Here is a 21,910-nt window from a genome sequence, read left to right as displayed (position 1 = left end):
AGGCCACTGGTTAAATTTGGCCGTGCATGTATTTTCTGCAAAACACACTGCTGTTTTGAGACTGCAGAAGTATCAATAACAGGACAGTATGGCCGCCTTCCGACCTCATGTGCAATATGCCCTTGCCGGCATCCGAAATTGTCGGACGAAAGAGTCGATTATTGTTGGCATTCATGTCACTTGTTGTCACTGTTTCATTCTGGCAACTTGGCAAAGCTCGAGCATCGTCTCTTTGATGAGTGAAATCTGAGACTGCCCCTGTTATTTCTCTCTGCACTGTAATTAGCATGGGAAGAGCCAATGTAAGGGTAGCTGATATCTTTTGCGTAACCTCACCCTTGATGCCTTACCTGCTTGCAAACTCTAGAGAGGCAGCCGTTCCACAGGTTATCAGACGTCTCACAGTATATTCCCTCTCTCAATCCTCTCACTATCTTTTCCTTTTCATCCTCACCTATATCCTTAACAATTAGGGACTTACTGGTCCATTAAATCACAAGAACAACAGTGGCATCTGACAACGGCGGGTCTCTCATGGAGCATGGCTAGATGAACTAGGCCTTTCGGTTGGTTTATCCGCAAACACTTTCCAATCTATTCGCATGTGAGTTGTTTCATATCCTTTCTTCATAGCCCTTATATCTCATCTCCTATACTCTTTCCCGTCCTTTCACCAAGGGACCTGGATGGGCGTCTAGTTCCTCATACCTTACAACCCCTCTCTTCCCCCTGCCGGGCAAGTCCTATACAAACGAGTTCCACTTAAGAGAGACAACCAGCCTCCTACTGGTGGGGATGGTGTAAGACCATGTCGGGGGTTAGATCTGCCTGGAGTAGAAGGCAGGTCCTTTTCAGCTTTAGCATGGTACCGTAGCCTACTTCTACTCGCTTGACTGATTGACGCCGAACGGGACACCGTGCTCGAAGAGAGTGCCTGCAGGCTAGTCTCTACCTAGGGTTGTCCTAGCCTAGGTAGTTTGAGCTCGTCTATCTTTCTTTTTCGTCCTTGGTTGTTCGCCGATCCATACGGGAGAGGTATTGAGCGGATAATAATCTCTAGTTATCATAAGATATCCCACCCAGACTCGTCTCAGAGTCTCCTTTCTCTAACCCGACGGGTCGATGTGAGGCTCCAGTCAACCACCCCTCCCGGCCTTCCGCACGTTTTGTTGAAGTTCACCCAGTATTAACATCTGGTTAGCCTATCGGTAGACCTCATATGGTTCGTGTGTTCTATGGTGCTAACATCTTATTTTCTCCTCATTTCATTAGTTCATTTGTATTTCGAGGTGCAAGGAAGAGACTCAACCGTGGGAGTAACGGTGAGGGTATAGTTTCTCACGTACTATTCTCTTTGATCGCTTTCCCTAAGACTAAGCCTTATTGGTGCACTACTCCTACGGACAACACCTTTTACCACAGCGGCGCTCTTGCCATGGCCGTGTCCTAAGCGCGTGCGTGGCAGCACAATATAGGGAGCCGGTGGCACATTTGATCGAGAAGGCAGATCCTTATCCCGGCTCGAGGTATCTGAGTTTATTTTGTCTTTATTCCATCAATCAGGAGAAAGACAGGTAAGGAGGGGATCCAACTAGCCTTAGCCAACGGCGACGACACTCATCGGACTGGAAATTGTTCTGCGTCCTACATGTGAAAATTTCTCTCTATTTTTCATCAAGTTAGTTTCTTTCGAAGATCGCTGCACTCCTCTTTGTCGTCTTTTCTCTTTCTCTCTTCTCTTTAATTTGGTGGTGGTGGAAAACCTCACGTCACAGTCGAATGTATTCGCTACAAAGAACCACCAAACTACTCGCATCCGAATTCGAACACTACTCTCTCCCGCCACCACAGCAAAAAAAAAAGAGAACGATCAAGGCCGTGCCCAGGAGCAAAGGGAAGGGGCTCCTGAAGAGAACGATCAGCCTATCTAAACGGCTGGCCTCGCCTGGCTACTACGAAGCCGATGCAGGCTATCATCAGCCAACTTACTAAGAGCATACTGGAAATACCCCAATATTTAAGGGCCAAAAGAGAAGAAATTTTTAAATAGATATGGGCCTGTTTCCGTTGCGATCGCTCTGGGGCGATGTGGGGACTCTGAACGCCTCGTAAGTCATCAGATGGAAGGGTGTAGGTACGCGACTGGACACACAGGGGTAACTTGAGCTATCAGAATACACGAATCCGAGTTTACGGGGTCTGATTTCGGGAGCAGCTATTGGGGTCTCGAGCACGTTTGGTAAGATGCCGCTATGCGCTTCGAATGCGGCCAGTTTGATGTACAACGGTTTTGACCCGGGCCCTCATCTCATCAAATGGCGATACTCTTTCCTCGGCTTTTTCACGCAGCGATCACTACTGAGGAAAAGATGAGATGTACTACTTCAGTCCTCCTCTGAGCTGCATAGGCAATGCACGGTCATCGCACCACCCACACCGCTGCAGGAATTCCTTGGACGACACTTTGCAGTCACGAAAGAGGGTTACACTGGGTGTAGTGTGTATTCGAGAGTGTGTATTCGAGAGAACTCGCTCTACGTATTGCATAGCATAGGAATAGATGTTCATATTTCCCATGCACGCTTTAGAGCTATTGCGTATAAAACCGTCGAACTATCGAGGCCTCTGCCTCACAAATTGGCGAGAATCTGCTACGATCTGGGTCTAGATCTATGTCGTTGTCAGCCGCGTCGTCACCTTGGACGGATTACATATTAGGTGTCTTCCCTGTATGCTTGGCAAGTATTGCGCGAGCATCCTGAAAGCGACCAAATGAGAGCGGCATCAACTAGCCACGAGGCAGGACGACCTACAGCTACATAGAAATGGCATCACAGAGGTAAAGAGGCCTGGGGCGCCACGAGGAGGGAAGATAGGCCATGTAGCTCAGAAAAAGCTACAAAATTTACAGCATCACGAGCAAGTGCCGTTACAGCCAGCAGCGTCATGGAAAGAAGACGAAGACCGTAGAGAAAATTTGGAAAATCTCGGTATCTGGTAGAATATGAGATGCAGGAAAGACCAAACCATTATAACGCCGGACCATGCTGTATGGTACAGTATCCTTACATGCTCCGTCTCCTCCCATAGCCCTGCCTATTGCCCGGACATGTAGTCCGTGGGACACCTCCTCGAGGCACAGTACTATGTCATTCCTTTCGCCGAGCCCCCAAGCGCTCTTGATTGTATTAGCGATCTACATCGGGCCTTGGATATTATTGTATTTGTCGGGCCACATCTTCCCGCTCCAAAATATCTGCATGAATTGTGCGTGATTGGGGAGGGATTGAAAAGGCGATTATTTCTTCCCGCGTTTTGCCTCGAGGAAAAGAACCTGTTTCCGGACTGCGACGACACGAGTTAGCATGGGATCATCCAGCCCAACGCCATATTCCATGTCTGCTCAACTTCAGCACATCCACCATTATCCCGCGCCCATGCTATCTCTCCACTTTCTTCAAGGATGATTGATTATACCCGTTGGATATGACTACGCAAGTCGCTGTATGGAGGACGCGGGGTTGGAGGTTGGGGTTGGTGGTACCGTACCGATCGGATCATACTTCAGCATACTCAACGGGCGATGCGCGCGCGGTCTCATCAACGTCCTGTAGTAGCCTGTCATGGCCATTGATATGAGACGCACCATAATAGTGCGGGATTTCGCTGGAAGGAAGGGTTGTTAGCATGGTCTGGCTTTTCGTCCTCGGATTTAGATGGCGAGAAGCAGCTTTAGGGAGAGAATGGGAGTACTGGGGGGTGTGGGGCCTTGGGTTAAGGAGGAGGAGAAAATAGAAAGGGAATCGAGTACCTTTTTTTGCCATTGGAGGCGTGGGTGAGGAGGTTGAGCACGGAGAGTTGAGGTGGTGAGTCGAAGTGAGGGTTTTGGTGATGCAGGACTCGGGTGTTCTTCGGGGCTGCTGGAGTGGGTCCAGCTCGTGGAGCTTTTTTGCTCCCGAGGTTGTTCATGTCCTCTCCCTAACGTTAACTAACGTTTAGAGACAGATGTTTTCCGTATTCCTCGCATTTCGTTAAGTCGAATCTGTCTCCTTGCTGGCATATTTAAACACCACGAGCGTTTCCTGTTAATGATCTCGTCTATTTTCTTGCTACGTCAAAGTCAACCTCGCCGTGATCCTCCTCTAGCTCTCTAGAATAGTAGCTAATTGCTTAAATTCCTAATATTTAATTGCGATCATCACGTCAGAACAAACCTCCAACTCTATACCCATCCAACTCCTAAATACCCCACCTACTTTTACCTCCCAAAATGTCCTTCCCCAACCGCCTTCTCTCTCCCCCAACATGGCGCTTCCTGGGCCTCTGCCTCATAACTACCATCTTCAGCCTCGGAAATTGGTGCCTCATCTACCCCCTCTCCACTGCCGAATCCCTCGGCGTCATGCCCACAAACCCCTCCAACCCTTCCTCTTCCGAAGTCTCCCTCATCTCGAAAGCCATGGTGTTCCTGGGCGCACGCGATCTCTGCATCGCCCTCTCACTCTTTACCTTTCTCTATCGGGGGAATCAGGAGGCTATGGGAACGGTGTTCACTTCTGCTATTGTGATTTATGTGCTGGATATTTGGGTTGCAGCACAGGGGCCTAGGGGTTGGGATAAGAGGGTTTGGGGACTTGTGGGTGGGAGTTTGGTTGGGGGATTTGTGGGGTTGGGCCTGCTGCAGGAGGCGTAGGTGGGGGTGACGGAGTGGGTGTGCGGGAAATGTCATCTGGTAGAAGAACACATGGCTTCTGGGTGAAATACGGAGCTCGTTTGAGGTCAAATCGATACTAGCCGAGTTCTTTAGTGCGGCGCGTCTATTCTTAGAAGTTTGTGAAGCTTTACCGCATACCAGTGCCATGGTAGCAGATATATCCCAACGGGCCGGGTATCCTCAAGAGACGCTCAATGTGGTCACTTCACTGTGCCGCACAGGAAGCGCCGAAGGACCACGTTTAGACCACGAGGAAAAAGGGGGCATACAAGAGAGGATTTACCGCTCGCAGCGATCAAACAACCTCCGCAAGTATTGAAACATTCTCTCCGGTCCTATCAAGGTGTTGGAAGTGTCTCTACTCCAGACTCCGGAACGCAAAGTGGTTCCCGAGGCAACGTGGTATTTGGGATCCATGCTGGGGGATTGGGTTCGAGGAAATCAGGCCTGGCGGGGTGAATCCTGCCATTGCAGGAGCGGCTAGAGAAGATTATCTGCGCTGGGATTCATTTCTGTTCCTGGCACTGGTCCGGTCCACATACACCGCCGGAGCAGTCGATGATCTTTTGGATATAGTAGCCCTGTTGAGTTGTTAGGACGAGACATTGATTAGGCCCTCCGGACATTGTGCCTCAGCTTCCTTGTGAATGATGCTCCCACGGTTTAGTGGATGAAATAGAATGCTGTGTCGCTATGTGATAATCCACGAAGGGGGATCGCAAAGCACCTCGAGATGGCTGCAATTCATTTACAGCCTCCAACCTTAGCTTGTAGTACAGAATGCACTGCTCGCTGTGCTCGAAGATCTAGACACGTTAGTTGTAGTTAGACAATGCTTTGTGTCTCAATCAAATAATAGACCCGTGAGTCGCGTTATCGACTTCGCCTCCCGGCCACTGCTATGAGACTGAAACATGCGCTCCCATATGAGGCCGCAATGGTAAGGGCTTCGTCTAATTACGCGCCATTGAACACTCACACAGTCCAAGCGTCTTGGAGCCTTACTCCTATTCTCGGTGCGCACAAATGTTCCAAAAGACGATCTCTCACGCCAGCTTTAGTGACGCGGTTTCAAAGCAGGGCTAGTAGTTCATCTGGCAGAAAAACCAACGACGATTGGAAGTCGTTGGTGCTGGACGATTGAGGTTGAAACATGCATGAAAGTGGCGTGGAAGTTTGGAAGCATTGAAGCATTGACAGGGGCTAATTTTGGATAGGGCTGGTAGATTCCTCACGTGCAATCCATCGGCCCCAACGATTCTGTCCGAGTTGCAAGCCTGGGGCTGTATCCGTCAATTCTTGCTGTCGGCCACTCCGAGGCCCTGCGAAGCTTGCACGAGTGTGGAAATGAAGGCTCGTATGATGGGGATTCTTGTATAATCGTCGATCGCACTCCATGTCAGCTGCAATCAACTCTGCGATACGTCAGTCACGTGTGGAGTGTGGCTGAGGCCAATATTCATTGCCCTGCCCACAACACCAAACTCTCACCGTTCCTCAACGTGAATCCGTCCAATCCCATCACCTTTTTCTGCCGGTTTTCGAAACTGGCACAGCCTTGTAGCATCATCTCTCATGGTCAATTCCCCAGAAACCGGCTCCCATGTCCGCGCCACAGTTGAGTGCGACACGTTGGCCCATCAGCACTCAATCACTCCTAAAGGCAAAGCTGAAAATTTTGGAGGAGTGCCATTTGAGGGCTGAGAGCGGACGGCGCCGAGATCACCGCCCGCTCCCTGGTTCTGGCCTCTCTTGAAGCCCTAGAAATAGTCCACACTGACCGGTGAGGCTGCGAAAGGTGTGCTCCATACAGTAATCAACCGGGGCTAAGTCGGTCGCGCAAGACTTCCTCGGTGTAAAAGAACGGAAGGAGACCCTGAATGTCAGCGTCTTTGAAGCGACTTGAGCCCTCGAGAGCGGGGCTAGCTCGCTTCTCCGGCACACCCAAGTTAAACCTCAGGTGCAAATCCCAGGAACACCCTGATCAAAGAGTCGGTAAAGCTGCAAGACATGAAATCAGATTGCCAGCTGTCACTCGATCTGCGCTGACTTGCTTTTTACTCGACCAACCTCGATTACGAATCCGGTTGTCTCTTGCGCACTTCATCCGACCCAGAGACCCGCGATGCAGTTATGGTGTTGAGATGTGGGCCAGACCAGTGACGTGCTACCCAACGCCGCCTTTCACCGAACCAAGATTGGCACGGGGGTTCGGTTCGGTCCTTGTTTCGAAGAGGTAAGTCGCTCAGGAACATCTCACACCCTTTGCCCAGATTATCGCGAAACCCGCAACAGGTCTGTAGTATTGAGTGATGCCCGATATTACTGGAAGAGAAAGACCCAACCACACACCTGCAAGCAGGCCCGTCAGCACGTGGACACCATTTCTTGTTTCAATCAACTGCTGCTTAGGCTTCAATGTCCCTTCCTTCGGCTGCCTTGTGAAGCCGTCTCCGAGGTGTGTTGCCAGCTCACAACTCTTGCCACTGATCTTCGCCGAGTTCCCCAAACTCAACACCACGCCTCATTTTATGATGCAGCTGGAGAATTCTCGGTATTACAAGAGGAGCATAAGCGGGTTTCTAGCGCGTTGCCGTGCACAGACAGTAATTATACTGTGGAATCTTGTCGATTTGTATGGAAGCCACGCATATCGCACTTTGAAACCCGCTCATGATCTCCCCTTGTTCACTCGTACATGATCTGGCAGTTACGTGTCAATTTGGTATATATTCCAAGTTTCCAGTTTGCAGGCCACAGTGATCTGCAGACCCTTTCTCCACAGCAACGGTACCACTTGGGCGTCTTGAGGCCTCAACAACGGACCCCCGAACTGCAACGGATTCCCCAAACCACGGGATCCCCTACTCACCAAACTGACGTGTTCGTTTCGTTTCATATTGATGCGATTCAACGTGCCGCAAACGTAGATGTTTACAGCTCGCAAGTCGTGGAAAGCTATTCCGAACGACATAGCCGACCTGCGTCTGAAGCTAGCATCTCCATGTCCTGTCATCAGGTCGAGACAAGTGACGGCCTGGCCGGCTCCCCCTTGGCTCTGCAGTGAATGTGAACATCCTTTCTATTCCTATTCCTACAGCAACGCAATTGCGAGTCCGGCGCGAGGGTTGGTTGCAAAGGTGTGTACGTGGAGAGTTGAGCTGAGGGCTGGCGATAAGGATGTGTGGCGTTGGGATCCTCGACCAACCTGAATTTCGAGACCGAGGAAGCAGGAGCTGGAGCGGGATGCTGTTGCAACATCACGGCCAGCTGGTCCGCCCTTTTCCTTCAAGAAAACACATCTACGTTACGGACAGATTGCGCTTCCTTTGGCGAGTAGTCGAAGGAGTCATCGCCGTGAACCCCTCAATCATGCCATCATTCATCGTTCCGTTCCGTTTCTCGGAATCCTGTTGCCATGACTCCCCGCTCCCCACTCACTCCCACTTCGCACATCCCTCTCCAGATCGCCCTCTATCGATAACTAAAAAATAATCACCGCACAAGCCCACCCGATCCGCAGCACTCTTTCTCGTCTCGTCTCTGCCTAGCCGGAGCCAACCTGCCGGGAACATGGCAGCCTGACGTATGCAAGCTTCCCTAAGCCTCGAATATGATTTGCCCCGCACCAAGCCAGCAGTATCCCATGATTGCACTCTGCACTTAGCAATTCGGCACTCGCATGCAGTCAGATTGTGGCTTGCATTGTGGAAATTGCACACTCTTTCTTGCAGTCAATCATCGCATGCGGTTCTGTGAGTGGTGCGTGGTTTTGCATTTGTGAGCATTAGGAAGGATCGTGATTGGGGGAGAATGTGGGTTGCCTGAACGCGATTTTGCGTGTTAAGGGCGGACGGGGTTTGACACTCGTATTCGGATGGGCAGATCAATTGATGACGGTATTTTGGACTCACATGAACGATTTTGAGTTGGGTGTGTGTGTATCACTTGTGGCCGATTGGAGCGCTAGGGATTGGAGTCAGAGAGATTGAGTTGGGTCGATGGAGGCATGTCGCGATGCTCACCCCGAAGAGCGCAAAAACCTGTGGTGGGTTAAAGCTGTGGAGAATGATAATAGGTAGTGCAAAAGAATAGAAGAAGGTAATGTCATGTAATAATATTCATTGAATTCAATAGAATAGCTGTGGTCCTATCCAGATCCAGATCCTAAAGACGTGATAATCATCATCAACATCATTCCCATTCTCCCCTCAACACCCCATCCGGGTGGAGGATGCCGCTTTTCATTCATCCCATATCCTTATCAAAACAGCAAATGCAATGCTTTTTCCTGCAAGCAGAGCAACAAGGACCAAAGTGATCGATCTTGTTTATGCTGGAATAGAGACAGCGGCAGTAGGTTCATGCGGAGCTGTTTCAGCATCCGCGAAGCGTGGAGGGTGGACCGGGTCGTCTCGCGCCGGTGACATTGTGTGGTATAGATATATTGATCGTGTGGTTGTAAAGCGTCAAAGTAACAAAAGAAATTCGTAGCCTCTTCACCTGTAGTATCCGGAGAGGCGGTGCTCGCGGATGTCGCGCGCAGACGGCTCTCGAACTTCTACAGAGTATCGTTGGGCGTTTCGTCGTTGAATGGCGAGGTCTTGCTCGTACAGAGACCCTCGCTTCGAGCTGACGGAGCTGTTGACTTCGGTCATGACCTTGGGCTTGGTCGACTTTGGTGTTGGCCAATCAACGATCTCACCGGACCGTGGTCGCGGTTTCGGCTTGGAGGCCTGTTCAATCTTGACCGATCGAGTCCGCTCTGGGATGCGGGTTGAGACGTAGTAGGTGCGGTCCATGGAAACGAATGGAGTTCGTGATCGGTGTCGGAGTGATCGTTCCATAGCCTTTAGAAGGCTCCGGACTTGGTCGTAGCCGGCAGGAATCTCAACGCGGACAAGCTTGTGGTCTTCCTCGAATGTGGAATATGTGTCGCCGTTGGCATTATTGTAGATGTATCGTGCAACCTCTTGAGCAAGGCGGTGACCAACATCACAGAGCTGCTCGTGAGATCGGTGGACGTTGTAGGGGTTGATGCAGTAGGCGCATTTACGGGCGTGCATCTCAAAGTCGTAGGCCGCCCAGCTTTCCTCCGTGTTCACAGGACGTGACACAGCGCTCACGGGGTCTTTGAGGAAGCCGACTACTCGCTCCTTCTTGGAGGAGGATTTCGAGGACTTGGACTGGATGACAGTCGGCATAGTGGATTGGCGAGAAATGGAGGGCATTCTGGTGGTGGTGGGTGAATTCTTTAGAATGGAGCGTAAATGGGAAGCCGTGGTGGTGATTGGGGCCAGGATGGTATGGGTGGATGTAGTTGAGGTCACTTTGCTAAGCAAAGGACTGAGCTGCAGTAGTGTTGAAGACTCTGAAGGTGCTATGCCAGAGTCCAACAGACTGGGGATGGACAGACTTTATGTTGTGGGTGTGCCAGAAGGAGTTGTGGGTGAAGATGGAAAGTGGCAGCGAGGCCCTTGAAATATATGTTTCTGGAGCTAAGGCATCACGGATGCCTTGGGGCGGATGCCTGCACGCCTAGGTACAGGGGTGCAGCCCTTGTCGAGGCTTGCGAGGGCGGTCAAACCCCCGGCCCACTGTCTCTCATGACGAAAGAAGGAGACGCAGGAGACCCGGGAGCGCGCTTCCATCTGGCATGCCGCAGAGCAGTCAGAAGACTGCCGGCACACGGTTGCGAAGGGCGCCGCTATTGGTGTCAGTCTGTCATTCCTTCGTCCAAAAGACCGCCAAGTGCACCAGCAGCCGCGATGACTCCTGAAAGCCGGCGATAGCACCAACGCACAGTGGGCGTTTGCAGTTTGCTCCGTCGCGAAACCGGACAGACAAGACTCACTGGATTCCAGGGTGGAGTTGTTAGAGTCGATGGGTGGTGATTCGACTTCGCCCCAGGATGGCGTTGATGGCGTGCGGTGATGCCTGCGAACTAGAAGGCGCAATTCTTCTCAGCCACTCCCTTTGCATACTAGCGCCTAGAGCCCACCTCTTGCACAGTCGTCACGCAGGACTGCTCCTGCGCAGTTGCGCTTCATTCCCCAGACATTCACCGCAACACGGAATGCGCACAGCCTCACCCCCCCCCCGGGCGGCCGTGGCTGCTAGGGGAAGGAACGCGCTTGCACGACGATTGATTGTGTGCACATTCATCTCTTCTTCGCTATCTACTCGACAGCAGCTGCGGTCGCTGCTTTGGCCGGCGGCTGATGATTTCACGTCGCACAACACTTGTTTCCAGGGTCGTACCGCCCTTCTGCGCGAAACGTTGCCGCGCAACATCTGAAGGCGGCGAGGGTCGAGGAGACACTGTCAACAGCAATCGTAGGCGACTCATTCCCTATCCTCGAGCCTGTTCCCGCGGGCTGCAGTAACCTGCATTAAGAGTGCATTCAATCGCTTGGTGGTCCCATATAATCCATTCTCCTCTTGTCTGACCGGAAAATGCGCTGCTGCTATTCGACAATCCTGCCGCAGCACGGCCACACCCTATAGGGTCTTTTGCGTCTTTTCGCCGCCAAACTGCACAGTTCACAAACCCTGCCGAGCTGATCGTGGCACTTGGCCCCGCCCTCGTTATGAAAAATTCTATGGCAACGTCAGCTCTGATACACAAGATTCCGAAATGCACCTTTTGGTCTTGGAAATCACTAACACCTTCATCCTCACACTTTTCTCCGGCGTCTTACTCTTTCCGTTTCGGGTATCGGTGACTCAAGGCAACTTCTCGTATCGAAAGCAAACGAACCATGAAGTCGGATGTCTGCAGGTGTGACTGGTCTGCCACAAGTCGGCCCGCCCCGCATGTTACCTCAGATAGCCGTCGTCGGTCTGGAGTTTGGATGTCCAGTTGGCAGCTGATGGGAAGTCATCGCTCTTGGCGGAAAACTGGTCTGCCTCTGAGGCTCTACCAACGTCACAGTTGCTTAAACAGATGCTCGCGTGCGGAAGTCGGATCCCTCACACCACTACGATGCCCTAGATCTAGAAGGGGCAAGTTTCTCTAGCTTTTCTTTTGCTTGTCGAACGCTTCACCTGGACTGTTGCAATCGCCCAAGGTTTGGGCGTTACTAGCTGACGTCTGCCTTCTTTAGCATCCATTGTTAGGCACCCCATTCCAAGCACAAGATAAAGAGGTTTACTAATTACCTCATTAAAGAGGCCACACTTGTGGAGGCATATTTCCCGACGCTGGAATATACGTAAAGCACTCCTCCGTTACACAAGGTTTCAGTTGCCTGGTGGATCATAGCCGGACGAACCATGATAGTTGGAATCCTCAGAATTATGACATCTGTGGCCAAATACTAGGCATTTCGCACATGTGGCCCGCTGACACCTTGAAAATCTTCCGGCAATCCGGGAAACGGCATTGTCCAACAAGAGCGGGGAATACCAGCCAAAGGATACATGTGCCTCGTGGCCTCGAACATCAACCACGCATACGTAAACCTTTCGCTCGGGACCTTTCGCTCGGGACTACTTCCGTCCGCAAAACTGATAGAGGCTTCGCGTTCACTTCCCATCGGTCACTCGAAAGGCCATTGAAAGGCAATTATTCACTTCTGCGCCGCTGACTAAATTCTGATTAGCCATCACTAGGCTCCAGCGCTGGATTACCAAACCCTCTCTGATATACAGATTTCCCTCTATTTATGGTTTTGTATCTCTGATTCACTTCATGCCTGTCTTGGAGCACTGGGCCTCCTCAAATCATCCTATACCTGCATTTGGGTGATCTTCTCTTTGCTTTGGTTGTTGAATGTTTGCGCTTGATGGGTATCAGTGCCTTGTCCTAAATGCAATGCTCATGGGTCACACGCTGCTAATACAACCCAGAATCTCCTGGCCCTTGATTATTTCGGCTGTCGTCGGATGATGTGTGAGTGCGAATTCCGTCCCTCTTACAGAGCCCAGAGTCTCGATTCCCTCACTTCGCCTCAGCATCATAGGGGTAGCATGCCATTCCCATCTGCACGCCCACTTGCGGCTGCATCTTCTCCCCCGTTGCGCTCACGCTACTGTCCGGATAGTCAAACAGCTGCAGCGTCATCACCAGATCTACTGAATAAGCCCATTCTCGTCCAAGATAGACCAAGGATATTGATGGAAATAAGGCGGCCATTTGAGCCTCATTTCTCTCACCGGCCACCGGATCAGGGATCCAAGGCCAAGTAGTATTTTTTTTGCTTCACCGACGAAAGGTCACGCTTTGTCGGAGCTCAATACTTTTTGTCATGAATTTCGCAGTCACAGCTCCGACAGTCGTTCGTATATCGGAGCAAACCGTTGAAAGACCCCACACTTTCAGATCCCATTCGCCAATCTGCTTTTGGCAACAAGTCTCACATCATGAATTCCGTGACCTGCCAGAGACCTGCGTTGAGATCTCTACTTGGCTAGCCACTTATTCCTTGCTGCGAAGTGTGTATATGCTACGCTACACGGCGACATAGCAAACAGTGACTTATATGTTCTCACGCACACGATCTCCTGATCAATTCGCAACACCTCACATTGTCTTTCTCCGCAGCAAGGAGATCATTCAAGCGTTTGACTTTGCCGCCTGCTCTCCTTACTTTTCCACCCGAAACTGACCGCTTTCTACCGCGTAGTAACACAGCATTCTTTGCCTCTCCTCCATGGCAAACATCGTGGGTGTTCATGCGGGTACATGGAGCCGTGGTACGAGGGGCAGGTAGACCTTGTGATGTCTGCATGTGTGCCTATGCTGCGCCAGCGTTGAATGCCTTGCGTGCGCCTGGAGATGTGTTCTCGTGATGTGGAACGACCGACCTATCTTGGCAGGAACCTTCAAAATTTGTTTGCTCGATCGGGACATGTCGCACGTGGGAGTTTTTTCCGAGCTGAAAGACATGTGACTTCGCGAAACCGTGAAACTTCAGCCTTACGTGGGTTCCTGGGTTAGCGTGCGATCCGTGCTTCCCAGCTGTCAAAACCTCACACCGCTTTTCTTGGGCAACATTTTCGGCCAGATGGGCGGGGACCTTCAAAACCTTTTCTCCCCCCTTGTATTCTTTGCAAAACTGTGCGAAAGTTCACCACTCTTGTTTTGTGGTTGTTGTGGTTGTGAAATAATTATTTGATTTTTGGGCTGATATGCCCCCGCGTTCCGTTCTTCTCAATGTTTTCGCAACTATGGCTACGAGGGGTGGGAAGGAGGAGGTGAGGGAAGTGCAGGTTGAAGATGGTTCGGAGATGGAGATTGACAAGGTTGAAGAGGGTCAACATCCCTGCCATTCTTCTCCAGAGATTCGAGAAGGCGCAAGGGACGTTCGTGAGGGTAGGCATCTGCATCCTATGTCTTTGCGACTTTCAATACTCCTCGACGGGTACTCTCACTGATATTCAACAGCTCCGATGTGTGCGACATGCGGCTTTTCTTCACTTATCGCCACCGGTCCGCCTCTACTCCGCTGCTCTCGATGTCAAGCGGTGTATTACTGCTCCAAAGCCTGTCAAAGGGCGGACTGGAAGTCGCACAAGGCTAGCTGCACCCGAGCCCCGCATCATTCTCACTCACCGTATACCATCACCCCCCAACCCTCATGTCCAAGCAGCCCAAGCGGCTTTCCTAGCCCAGTATCTCCGGATATCGTAAAAATCAACCTCCATGCTCTGGATTCTATGACCGTCTATAAGCACCTGATCGACGCGTACCGACTCCTCGCTAATGAATCCTGGAATGCCAGTAGCATGGTACGTCCCAGGTGTTCTCTCCACGATGCAGATGACCACCATAGCGTTAATCCGATTCCTACTTTCCGGCATTTCTTGAACGAGGCGGAACGCCGTAATGGCTTGTTGCCGATGTGGTGGACGCAGGACACTAAGAGGGATTGTGAGGAGATGGAATTGCGGTTGCAGCGGAATCCGAGAGAGTGGAGGGATGTGGAGTGGGCTGGGGATGTTAATGCTAAGAGGAAGCACGAGGATGACAGGATGGCAGAGGGGTTGAGGGAGTTGGCAGAGAGGTGTGTGGGTGTGCAGAGAATAGATATCACAGTATAGAGTGTGTGGGTAGACTTCATTGGCGAGCGACAGAGTAGTGTTGAGGGTAAAATGATTGATTTGAGCGCATCTATTTGGGGTTTGCCATATAGACATTATATAGAGAACTATATATCGGCTTCAGTGCTGCAATGTCATGCCTTACGATTCATTCTTCTCCTCCTGGGTTTCATCCCCGAGATCTGAACTCTGAGGGGGCGATAGTGATAGCCCTTCAGCATTTCAGCCGCTCGAACGACCAAAGAGGCCTTTCTATTTATCTCTCTACTATGATCTTGTAGGAGAGGACAGAAGCTCCAAATATTCTCAGGTTATGTAAGATCGTCCTAGCCGGAATTGACTTTATTCGCGTTTCGGAACCGGCACTATTCTAAGGGTTCCGACAGGAAGCAATAAGGCTACATGGATGTATCTCCTTAAACAGTAGAGGTGTTCATCCCATCCGCATGTTCATCTTCATTCGGCCCATCCCCCATTGGCCGACCCTCTCCATCCAGCAACGGTGCATATCCTTTCCGCGATCCTCTCCCAACGGTCGGTAAAAACGACGGTCCATATTTGCAATGCGGGCACGAGGTAACGTAGTTCGCGCCAGGGGTGACGGCATCGTAGAGTTGTCGCACGGTGAAGTAGAAGTGAACGAGACTAGGACTAATCAGTAAAGAACAAAGCGGGAACAGGGAGTATGAAGAGAATCTAATGGGGAGGGGAGGGGAGGGTGAATGAGGGAAGGCGGAAAGGGGAAGGAAAGGGGAAGGAAATTAAACCTGAAGGCAAATAGAAAGGGGATTGAGAGTCTTACAAATTCACGCCAAGGAAATTTGTGCAATACGTCCCCAGCATAACCATCCCTCCATCGTATGAATGTGGCAGAAATACCCAGGCCAAAATCAGACAGACAAGTAGCCCAATACCCAACAGGAAATCCGCAACGAAGTGAATTGGTGTGCCCGTCAGGCCAGATGACTGACACCCGCATTTTCTCTCGTTGTACAAAAGGAAAGCGGAGAAGGCGGAAGAGCAGAACAGTGGGAGGATCCCGATGGCGGGGTTGACTCGCCCGGATGCGATCCCTTGGATCAGAAGGAAGAGGAATCCAGGTGGGAATGTAACTACAGAGATGGCGCGGAGGGTGTGTGATATGGATTTTGTGATAATTCTCATGTTGAGGACAGAGCCTGCCATGGTGGGCTTTCGACCCTCAAAGGAAGTATTCTGCAGTTGAAAAACGGTGGTAGGATGCCTTAGGGTCTTGGTAGAACTAGCAAATTTTTCTTACATAGTAGTAGATATAACAAAATACTAAAAACTGAAATCGCGGCTCCTCCAACACTTATAAACCAGGTGTCCTCCAAACGGCCCCGATGCGCGCCACAAACTAAGTACTGTGCCGCACTTGAAACACATGCATAGCGGGTCACGCCTTACGCACTTTTCTTGTTATGGCATAGAGAGGGGTGGCTCCGATGGATCCGTAGGCTGCCTCGGGCTGTGCCCAGAGGCTGCAAGGCGGATTTGGTGGGTCAGACATGGGAACGCCCCAAAATTATCGATATGTTGCTTGGGGGCTGACTTTGGGGAGCACTGCGGTTCAACGGTGTTTTAAGAATCACAAAGGGCACGTTATTTCGATAGAAGTTAATACCTGCACATGGAGAGATGGACGCAGTCATGAGCTAGGTATTTCAATATTGTATCCGAGCGAGTCCAAATGTAGATTAGTTCAATCCGAAACTCCTGCAAGGAATCTTCAACACCCATCCAACAACTCCGCACTAGTTTGTTCCGCGTCATCATTCTAAATATCATCTGAAATGTTCTGTGCTATTTGTCTTGAAATCTTCGAAAGTAAATGGGGTCTCGATGATGAGGATTGGTCTCATTCAGTCCAGGGCATTCACCACTCCCACCTCTCCAGCCTTAAACAATCTGCATCCGCCGACTGTCGCATATGTAAGGCCATCTGGCTTGAATGCATCATTGGGTTTGGGGAAGAAGATTGGACTGGAGCCGAAGTTAACACATCTTTCAAAATCCTCCACCAAAGCGTGAGCCTTCAGCAAGCAATCCTTCAAGGTCGTCAGATGGAGCTTCAGATTGAAGTTTCTCGAGTACTTGGATACGATGAGATCCTCCGCACTATGGTCTTTATTTTACTACCATGTATATCAGTCTTATTATGGGTCAATACATCTGAACTGACAGAGTTAGACAACCCCAGAGAACATCGCCATCCGAATGTATCAAATTCCCCGACCTCCCAGGAAACCCTCACAAAATGGTACCAAGACTGCCTCGGGAATCATGCAGAATGCCGTTCACTTTTTGACTGGCCGTATATCCCACATCGATTGATTGATATCGGCGAGCCTGGGTCTACTGAGCCAGCCAAACTCGTCATTTTTAACGGCGAGAGCCTCCCAAGTTCGTTGCCAGTTTATGCTACTCTGAGCCACCGTTGGGGGGGAACCCAGCCCCTCCAACTTTTGATGCACAACATGGCTCAATTGAAAGAAGGGATTTCCCGCCAGTCACTTCCAAGAGTCTTCTCAGATGCTATCGCAATATGTTGGCAACTTGGTATTAGGTATCTGTGGATTGACTCCCTTTGTATTTGCCAGGATTCGGAGGAAGATTGGAATAGAGAATCTGGCTTGATGGGGATAATCTACACTCAGGCAATCATCAATATCGCGGCGACTGCAGCCGTCAACAGCGATGGTAGTCTCTTTAGCTCAATGGGTGGTAATCCTTCGGTGGGGCTGATATCTTGGGGAGTAGTGCCAGGCCGAGAATACATAGTTGTAGAAAACAACTTGGAGTGGGCCAAGGGCTTTTCTCACCAACCTCTGCTTCGGAGAGCATGGGTCATGCAAGAAAGGCTGCTAGCAACACGGATGATACACTTTGCTGGATCGGAGCTCATCTGGGAATGCCGTACGTTGACAGCAACTGAATCATACCCGGTGCAGGTGCCGAGCGTGCTACGATCTTTCCATGAAAGAAGGAACCGATTCTGGAAGACTGACTTCACTGAGGACGATGGTGCATGGTCTGTCTTGATCCAAGACTACAGTAAGTGCGAGCTCACGTTTAGCAAAGATAAACTAGTAGCTCTCTCCGGGCTAGTCTCCATTCTCAACTCTAGGGGGCTATCCCGCGGTAGGTTCTTTGTTGGGATGTGGGAAGCCGATTTACCTTACTGTCTCCTTTGGGCGAGAGCAGCCTTGGATAAGAGAACGTGGGAAATGGTCCGCCCAAGTAATCAGCGAGCTCCTTCGTGGAGTTGGGCTTCCTTGGATTGCCCTGTATGGACCGAGTTGGCTTCAGGGACTGAAGAGACTCCTCTCATCTCTCACTGGGAAGTGAATGAAAACAGCAGCATATGGCCTGGGGGGAACCTACCGGCCAGCTATCCGTCACTACGTTTGACTGGACCCCTCGCAAGAGCAATTATTGCTTCGAAGGATCCAAGAGGGGAAGCTCTTGGTAGAGGTGTAGATAGAGCGCAGGGATATTCGTACTGCATTTCACTGATTTCCAGGACACCAAGTGTTGAAAGCCCTGGCCAAGATAAGCTGGTACGCGAAGAAACCGCTCCGTTCCTAGACGATGTCTGGAACGACGTCATTTTCGACGATCTGGATGACACGAATCTCAGGAAGAATACGTGGTGTGCCCCAATCTTCTACTGCAAACAGTGGACAGAAACAACCGACGCCAGTATGCGTTTTCTAGGACTTGTATTAGAAAAGATTGAAGATAAAGTTTTTCGTCGAATTGGAGCATTCTCTATTGGGCATCTTCCTGACCAGAATACCTTGAAGAATTCACCCGCCTGTACTTACACGATTGTATAACGAACCTGTGCTTGCGGAATTTCTCTCCTCCGCAAAAGCATTTGATGGTGGAGCTTTCAGCTAGCTGAGTTTCAAAGTCAGCCATTATCATTGATGGGTATCCGCCGTCACCCCTAGCTCCACGCTAGTGGAGTGAACCAATTTAAGAATGGATAGTGCTTACTACTCACCCCGATTCATTCCAATCAACCCCAGGCGTGTGGGGCGAGGGGGAACGAAACTGCATATTCATCTGTTGTAACTGACATTGTTGGCACTTAAAACAGGTGCTTGGAACCTCCAAAGCCACGGCTGATCACCCCCCTTTCATCGAAACTAACGCCAACTATGCTTAAAAGCGTCTTTTCCCAATGGTACCCACCAGCTGCCACGTTCACCGAAGAAGATGTGCTCGATCAAAGTGGCAAAGTGTTCATAATCACCGGTGCTAATCAGGGCATCGGGTTTGAACTCACCAAATCTCTCTATAAAACGGGCGCAACCATATATATGGCCGGTCGCTCGGCAGATCACATGGCTGCTTCTATCTCAAAAATTAGGTCTTCTAATCCTGCGCCCGTCACACCATCAACTCTAAAGTTCCTGCATCTAGACCTAGCAGATTTAGCTAGTGTCAAATCCGCGGCAGCTGAATTCTCGCGACAAGAAACAAAAGTAAATATCCTCTGGAACAATGCCGCCATAGGTGGCGCACCAAACGGTACCGCCACAGCACAGAACCTCGAGGCCCATGTTGGCACCAACTGTGTTGCTCCCCTCCTCTTCACCCAACTTCTCCTACCTCAACTCCGTAATGCAGCCCAATCCGCCCCAGAAGGTTCAGTCCGTGTAATTTGGTCCGGTTCAGCCATGGTTGACACTCATTCTGTTCTGGGCGGCCTCAACTTCAAATCTATTGAAGAGCCGCAGACGACGGATTCGAATACCGATTATGCAGCCAGCAAAGTTGGGAACTGGTTCCTAGCCGTCGAAGCCGCGAAAGCGTGGTCGCCGTACGGTATCGTTTCCGTCGTGCAGAACCCAGGGAATCTAGACACCAAGGCATATCGATACCAGTCCTGGTTCCTTGTGACATTGCTGAAGTGGCTGGTGCTATATCCTCCGAAGTACGGAGCTTACACTCTCCTCTTCTCTGGATTTAGTATGGAAGTTAAGAGTGGAGATTTTATTTGGCCCTGGGGAAGGGTGGCGAGGAGTCCAAGGGAAGATATCCATGAGGCTATCAGGAAGGGAGCGAGTGAGAGGTTTTGGACTTGGTGTGAAGAGAAGGCAAAGTTGCATGATTAAGTCCGGCTGCATAGGGTGCGGAATGAGGAATTACTTACATTGTAAATTAACAAGAGATTCTTTCCTGAGGAAAAACCATACAGATATTTCACTGCCTAAGGCTCATTATCAATCTTACATATAGTGCGGAATTGATGTATGAAGTGCTACGTAATTAACCCAAACTTACAAATCGCGCTCGTCACATTGGCCAATCAGTAAAATTTCGAGTCACCATACACCGGGTTTTGCTTCCAAACCTTTCCGTGATTACATATGCAGCCATTGCATTTCTAAGCGGCGAGTATCACGCTCACCACCGGTACCTCGCAATGACCGAATCCGAAATGGTGTAACGGGAACTTGGGATGGAAAAAACGATTCGCCCGTGGTATTTAACAGCGAAGTCCCACAACTTTCTCGCAAGATCCGAATCGGCTAAGTCTGTAACATGTCAACTCCCGTGCTTTTCGTTCTTGGTGCTGGGCCTAAGATCGGACTCTCCGTTGCTAATTCTTTCGCTGCCAAAGGATACAAGGTCGCTCTTGCAGCGAGAAGCTTTCAAGATGGGATAGGCGAGGATGGGTATCTTCGTTTGAAGCTCGACCTCGCAAACACCGCAGACGTCGAGAAAGCATTCGCCAAAGTGAAAGAAGCATTTGGTATCCCTTCTGTCGTGGTGTACAATGGTTTGTCCCTACTCTCTTTAAAACGACTCTTGTACACTTCCTAACAGGTGTCCTAGGTGCGGAACAAGTAGCACGTGATCCCCAAGACCCTCTGGACGGGATCATTCTCGAAGACGTCAATCGAGAGTTCGCTGTCAATGCAATATCCCCTCTCTTTACCGCTCAAGAGGCCGTCAAAGGGTTTAAACAGCTTCCTAGCTCCGCATCAAGAACGTTCATCATGACTGGCAATAAGCTAAACGTCTTCGTGATGCCTTCTGTGCTAACATTCGGGATGGGGAAAGCTTCTGCAGCTCATATGGTGTGGTATGCAAGTACCGTATATAAGCAACAGGGCTTCAAGTAAGTTTTTACTCAACTTAATCCGAAATTAGACAGTCGGAGGAAGGGCTTTGTTAATAGAGTACAGGTTTTACTACGTCGATGAACGCCAAGCTGATGGAAGTCCGACAATCCCAGTCGGCGGCCCGGCTGCTGGAAAACTATATGTTGAGCTTGCTGAGGGGAAGGAGCAAGGTCCGTGGGACTACACGTTCGTGGATGGCCAGGGCTATGTTGAGTTCAAGGAACCGTGAGATCTAGTAGGAACCTTCAATATATGAACTCACAAGGTTTGTTTATATATGCTTTGAAGATGTAGGAACCTTTGTGTTGTCGGAGGCAATAAAAGCTCCCCGCAATCAAGGCCATCTATTATGGGCAAAAATTCGGAAATTTCTTAGCGTTCCTCAGAATTTTTTTCCCTCTATTAAAATTGTATAGGAGATTAGAATCTCAATAGAATCCCTAATACATTAATAAATAACAGTTAGATTAGCCCTAGGTAAATTAAAGCTTTTAGTTTGTATAAAAAAGCCCTTATACTAACATTTTTGTAGGAGTAACGACGCGTTTATTTATAATGTATTGCGCTTGTAGCATCTCTATTCTTCCTAGCAAGCTCTAACTACTCTAGTATCTTAAACTAAGCACCTAAGAGCTTAATAATTGCGTTTATATAAACATCTATTAGTTTCTCCTACTTAGATGGTCTAGAATTGTAATTACTAATCATAAAAGTTACTCTCTCTACATAGTTTATAATATAAAGAACAATCTTAACGTCTATAACAACGTCTGTAAGCTACCTACAATAAAGCTTAGAAGGCCTGCTAAAATTAGTAATAAGGGTAAGGCCGAGATAGTCCTTGCACGCGACAGGTATATATACTATTCTGTACGTAGAATTAACTGTTGGTTGATTATTCGCACCTTTTTAGTTGTATTAGCGGAGTGGTACAGAGTCCTGTCCTTATAATAAGTAGGAACTTGTCACGGTTATGTTACAGCTATCCAAT

At 49.9% G+C, this 21,910-nt stretch overlaps 9 protein-coding genes across 9 annotated transcripts; 6 read left to right on the top strand and 3 right to left on the bottom strand.

The window, feature by feature from the left end:
- Positions 1-2,958: 2,958 nt before the first annotated feature.
- BDR25DRAFT_15845 (uncharacterized protein) lies at positions 2,959-3,416 on the top strand. The gene has a single exon (XM_033683996.1). It carries the CDS (start codon positions 3,045-3,047, stop codon positions 3,273-3,275), a length of 231 nt encoding a protein of 76 aa, XP_033549449.1. The 5' UTR covers positions 2,959-3,044; the 3' UTR covers positions 3,276-3,416.
- Positions 3,299-3,667, bottom strand: BDR25DRAFT_220978 (uncharacterized protein; the record flags this gene model as incomplete). The annotated part of the gene is made up of 2 exons (XM_033685015.1): positions 3,299-3,345; positions 3,550-3,667. Coding segments are annotated over 2 exons (165 nt in total), but the record flags the coding sequence as incomplete, so codon positions are not given.
- A 458-nt stretch (positions 3,668-4,125) lies between these two features.
- On the top strand, positions 4,126-5,568 carry BDR25DRAFT_341958 (uncharacterized protein). The gene is made up of 2 exons (XM_033693658.1): positions 4,126-4,636; positions 4,856-5,568. Exons 1-2 carry the CDS (start codon positions 4,271-4,273, stop codon positions 5,171-5,173), a joined length of 684 nt encoding a protein of 227 aa, XP_033549447.1. The 5' UTR covers positions 4,126-4,270; the 3' UTR covers positions 5,174-5,568.
- Positions 5,569-9,213: 3,645 nt separating this feature from the next.
- Positions 9,214-9,918, bottom strand: BDR25DRAFT_313110 (uncharacterized protein; the record flags this gene model as incomplete). Its single annotated transcript, XM_033691359.1, has 1 exon — positions 9,214-9,918. The coding sequence occupies one exon, from the start codon at positions 9,916-9,918 to the stop codon at positions 9,214-9,216; it is 705 nt and encodes a 234-aa protein (XP_033549446.1).
- Positions 9,919-13,721: 3,803 nt separating this feature from the next.
- Positions 13,722-14,986, top strand: BDR25DRAFT_15762 (uncharacterized protein). Its single transcript, XM_033683984.1, has one exon. The coding sequence runs from the start codon at positions 14,108-14,110 to the stop codon at positions 14,756-14,758; it is 651 nt and encodes a 216-aa protein (XP_033549445.1). The 5' UTR covers positions 13,722-14,107; the 3' UTR covers positions 14,759-14,986.
- Positions 14,813-16,102, bottom strand: BDR25DRAFT_259075 (uncharacterized protein). The gene is made up of 2 exons (XM_033686566.1): positions 15,561-16,102; positions 14,813-15,403 (listed from the first exon to the last, which is right to left on the bottom strand). Exons 1-2 carry the CDS (start codon positions 15,941-15,943, stop codon positions 15,175-15,177), a joined length of 612 nt encoding a protein of 203 aa, XP_033549444.1. The 5' UTR covers positions 15,944-16,102; the 3' UTR covers positions 14,813-15,174.
- Positions 16,103-16,612: 510 nt separating this feature from the next.
- On the top strand, positions 16,613-18,072 carry BDR25DRAFT_284148 (HET-domain-containing protein; the record flags this gene model as incomplete). The annotated part of the gene is made up of 4 exons (XM_033688101.1): positions 16,613-16,921; positions 16,970-17,132; positions 17,211-17,939; positions 17,997-18,072. Coding segments are annotated over exons 1-4 (1,047 nt in total), but the record flags the coding sequence as incomplete, so codon positions are not given.
- An 812-nt stretch (positions 18,073-18,884) lies between these two features.
- BDR25DRAFT_259069 (NAD(P)-binding protein) lies at positions 18,885-19,981 on the top strand. Its single transcript, XM_033686565.1, has one exon. It carries the CDS (start codon positions 18,946-18,948, stop codon positions 19,903-19,905), a length of 960 nt encoding a protein of 319 aa, XP_033549442.1. The 5' UTR covers positions 18,885-18,945; the 3' UTR covers positions 19,906-19,981.
- A 231-nt stretch (positions 19,982-20,212) lies between these two features.
- Positions 20,213-21,392, top strand: BDR25DRAFT_302723 (putative short-chain dehydrogenase). Its single transcript, XM_033689858.1, has 3 exons — positions 20,213-20,573; positions 20,630-20,915; positions 20,983-21,392. Exons 1-3 carry the CDS (start codon positions 20,336-20,338, stop codon positions 21,146-21,148), a joined length of 690 nt encoding a protein of 229 aa, XP_033549441.1. The 5' UTR covers positions 20,213-20,335; the 3' UTR covers positions 21,149-21,392.
- Positions 21,393-21,910: the final 518 nt, after the last annotated feature.

The sequence above is a fragment of the Lindgomyces ingoldianus genome (assembly GCF_010093535.1).
Source record: "Lindgomyces ingoldianus strain ATCC 200398 unplaced genomic scaffold BDR25scaffold_11, whole genome shotgun sequence".
Lineage (NCBI taxonomy): Eukaryota > Fungi > Ascomycota > Dothideomycetes > Pleosporales > Lindgomycetaceae > Lindgomyces > Lindgomyces ingoldianus.
Note: the sequence above shows the minus strand (reverse complement) of the source record. Positions and strands in the feature narration are given on the sequence as shown.

What these genes read in the sequence shown, in the direction of transcription:
- BDR25DRAFT_15845 (XM_033683996.1), top strand. Translation starts at nt 3,045, where the DNA reads ATGCTGTATGGTACAGTATCCTTACATGCTCCGTCTCCTCCCATAGCC.
- BDR25DRAFT_341958 (XM_033693658.1), top strand. Translation starts at nt 4,271, where the DNA reads ATGTCCTTCCCCAACCGCCTTCTCTCTCCCCCAACATGGCGCTTCCTG. An exon ending in ATAAGAGGGTTTGGGGACTT is followed by an intron (nt 4,637 to 4,855) that starts GTGGGTGGGAGT and finishes ACCGCATACCAG; the next exon opens with TGCCATGGTAGCAGATATAT.
- BDR25DRAFT_15762 (XM_033683984.1), top strand. Translation starts at nt 14,108, where the DNA reads ATGTGTGCGACATGCGGCTTTTCTTCACTTATCGCCACCGGTCCGCCT.
- BDR25DRAFT_259075 (XM_033686566.1), bottom strand. Translation starts at nt 15,943, where the DNA reads ATGGCAGGCTCTGTCCTCAACATGAGAATTATCACAAAATCCATATCA. An exon ending in AATTTCCTTGGCGTGAATTT is followed by an intron (nt 15,404 to 15,560) that starts GTAAGACTCTCA and finishes GATTAGTCCTAG; the next exon opens with TCTCGTTCACTTCTACTTCA.
- BDR25DRAFT_259069 (XM_033686565.1), top strand. Translation starts at nt 18,946, where the DNA reads ATGCTTAAAAGCGTCTTTTCCCAATGGTACCCACCAGCTGCCACGTTC.
- BDR25DRAFT_302723 (XM_033689858.1), top strand. Translation starts at nt 20,336, where the DNA reads ATGTCAACTCCCGTGCTTTTCGTTCTTGGTGCTGGGCCTAAGATCGGA. An exon ending in TTCTGTCGTGGTGTACAATG is followed by an intron (nt 20,574 to 20,629) that starts GTTTGTCCCTAC and finishes CAGGTGTCCTAG; the next exon opens with GTGCGGAACAAGTAGCACGT. An exon ending in TATAAGCAACAGGGCTTCAA is followed by an intron (nt 20,916 to 20,982) that starts GTAAGTTTTTAC and finishes AATAGAGTACAG; the next exon opens with GTTTTACTACGTCGATGAAC.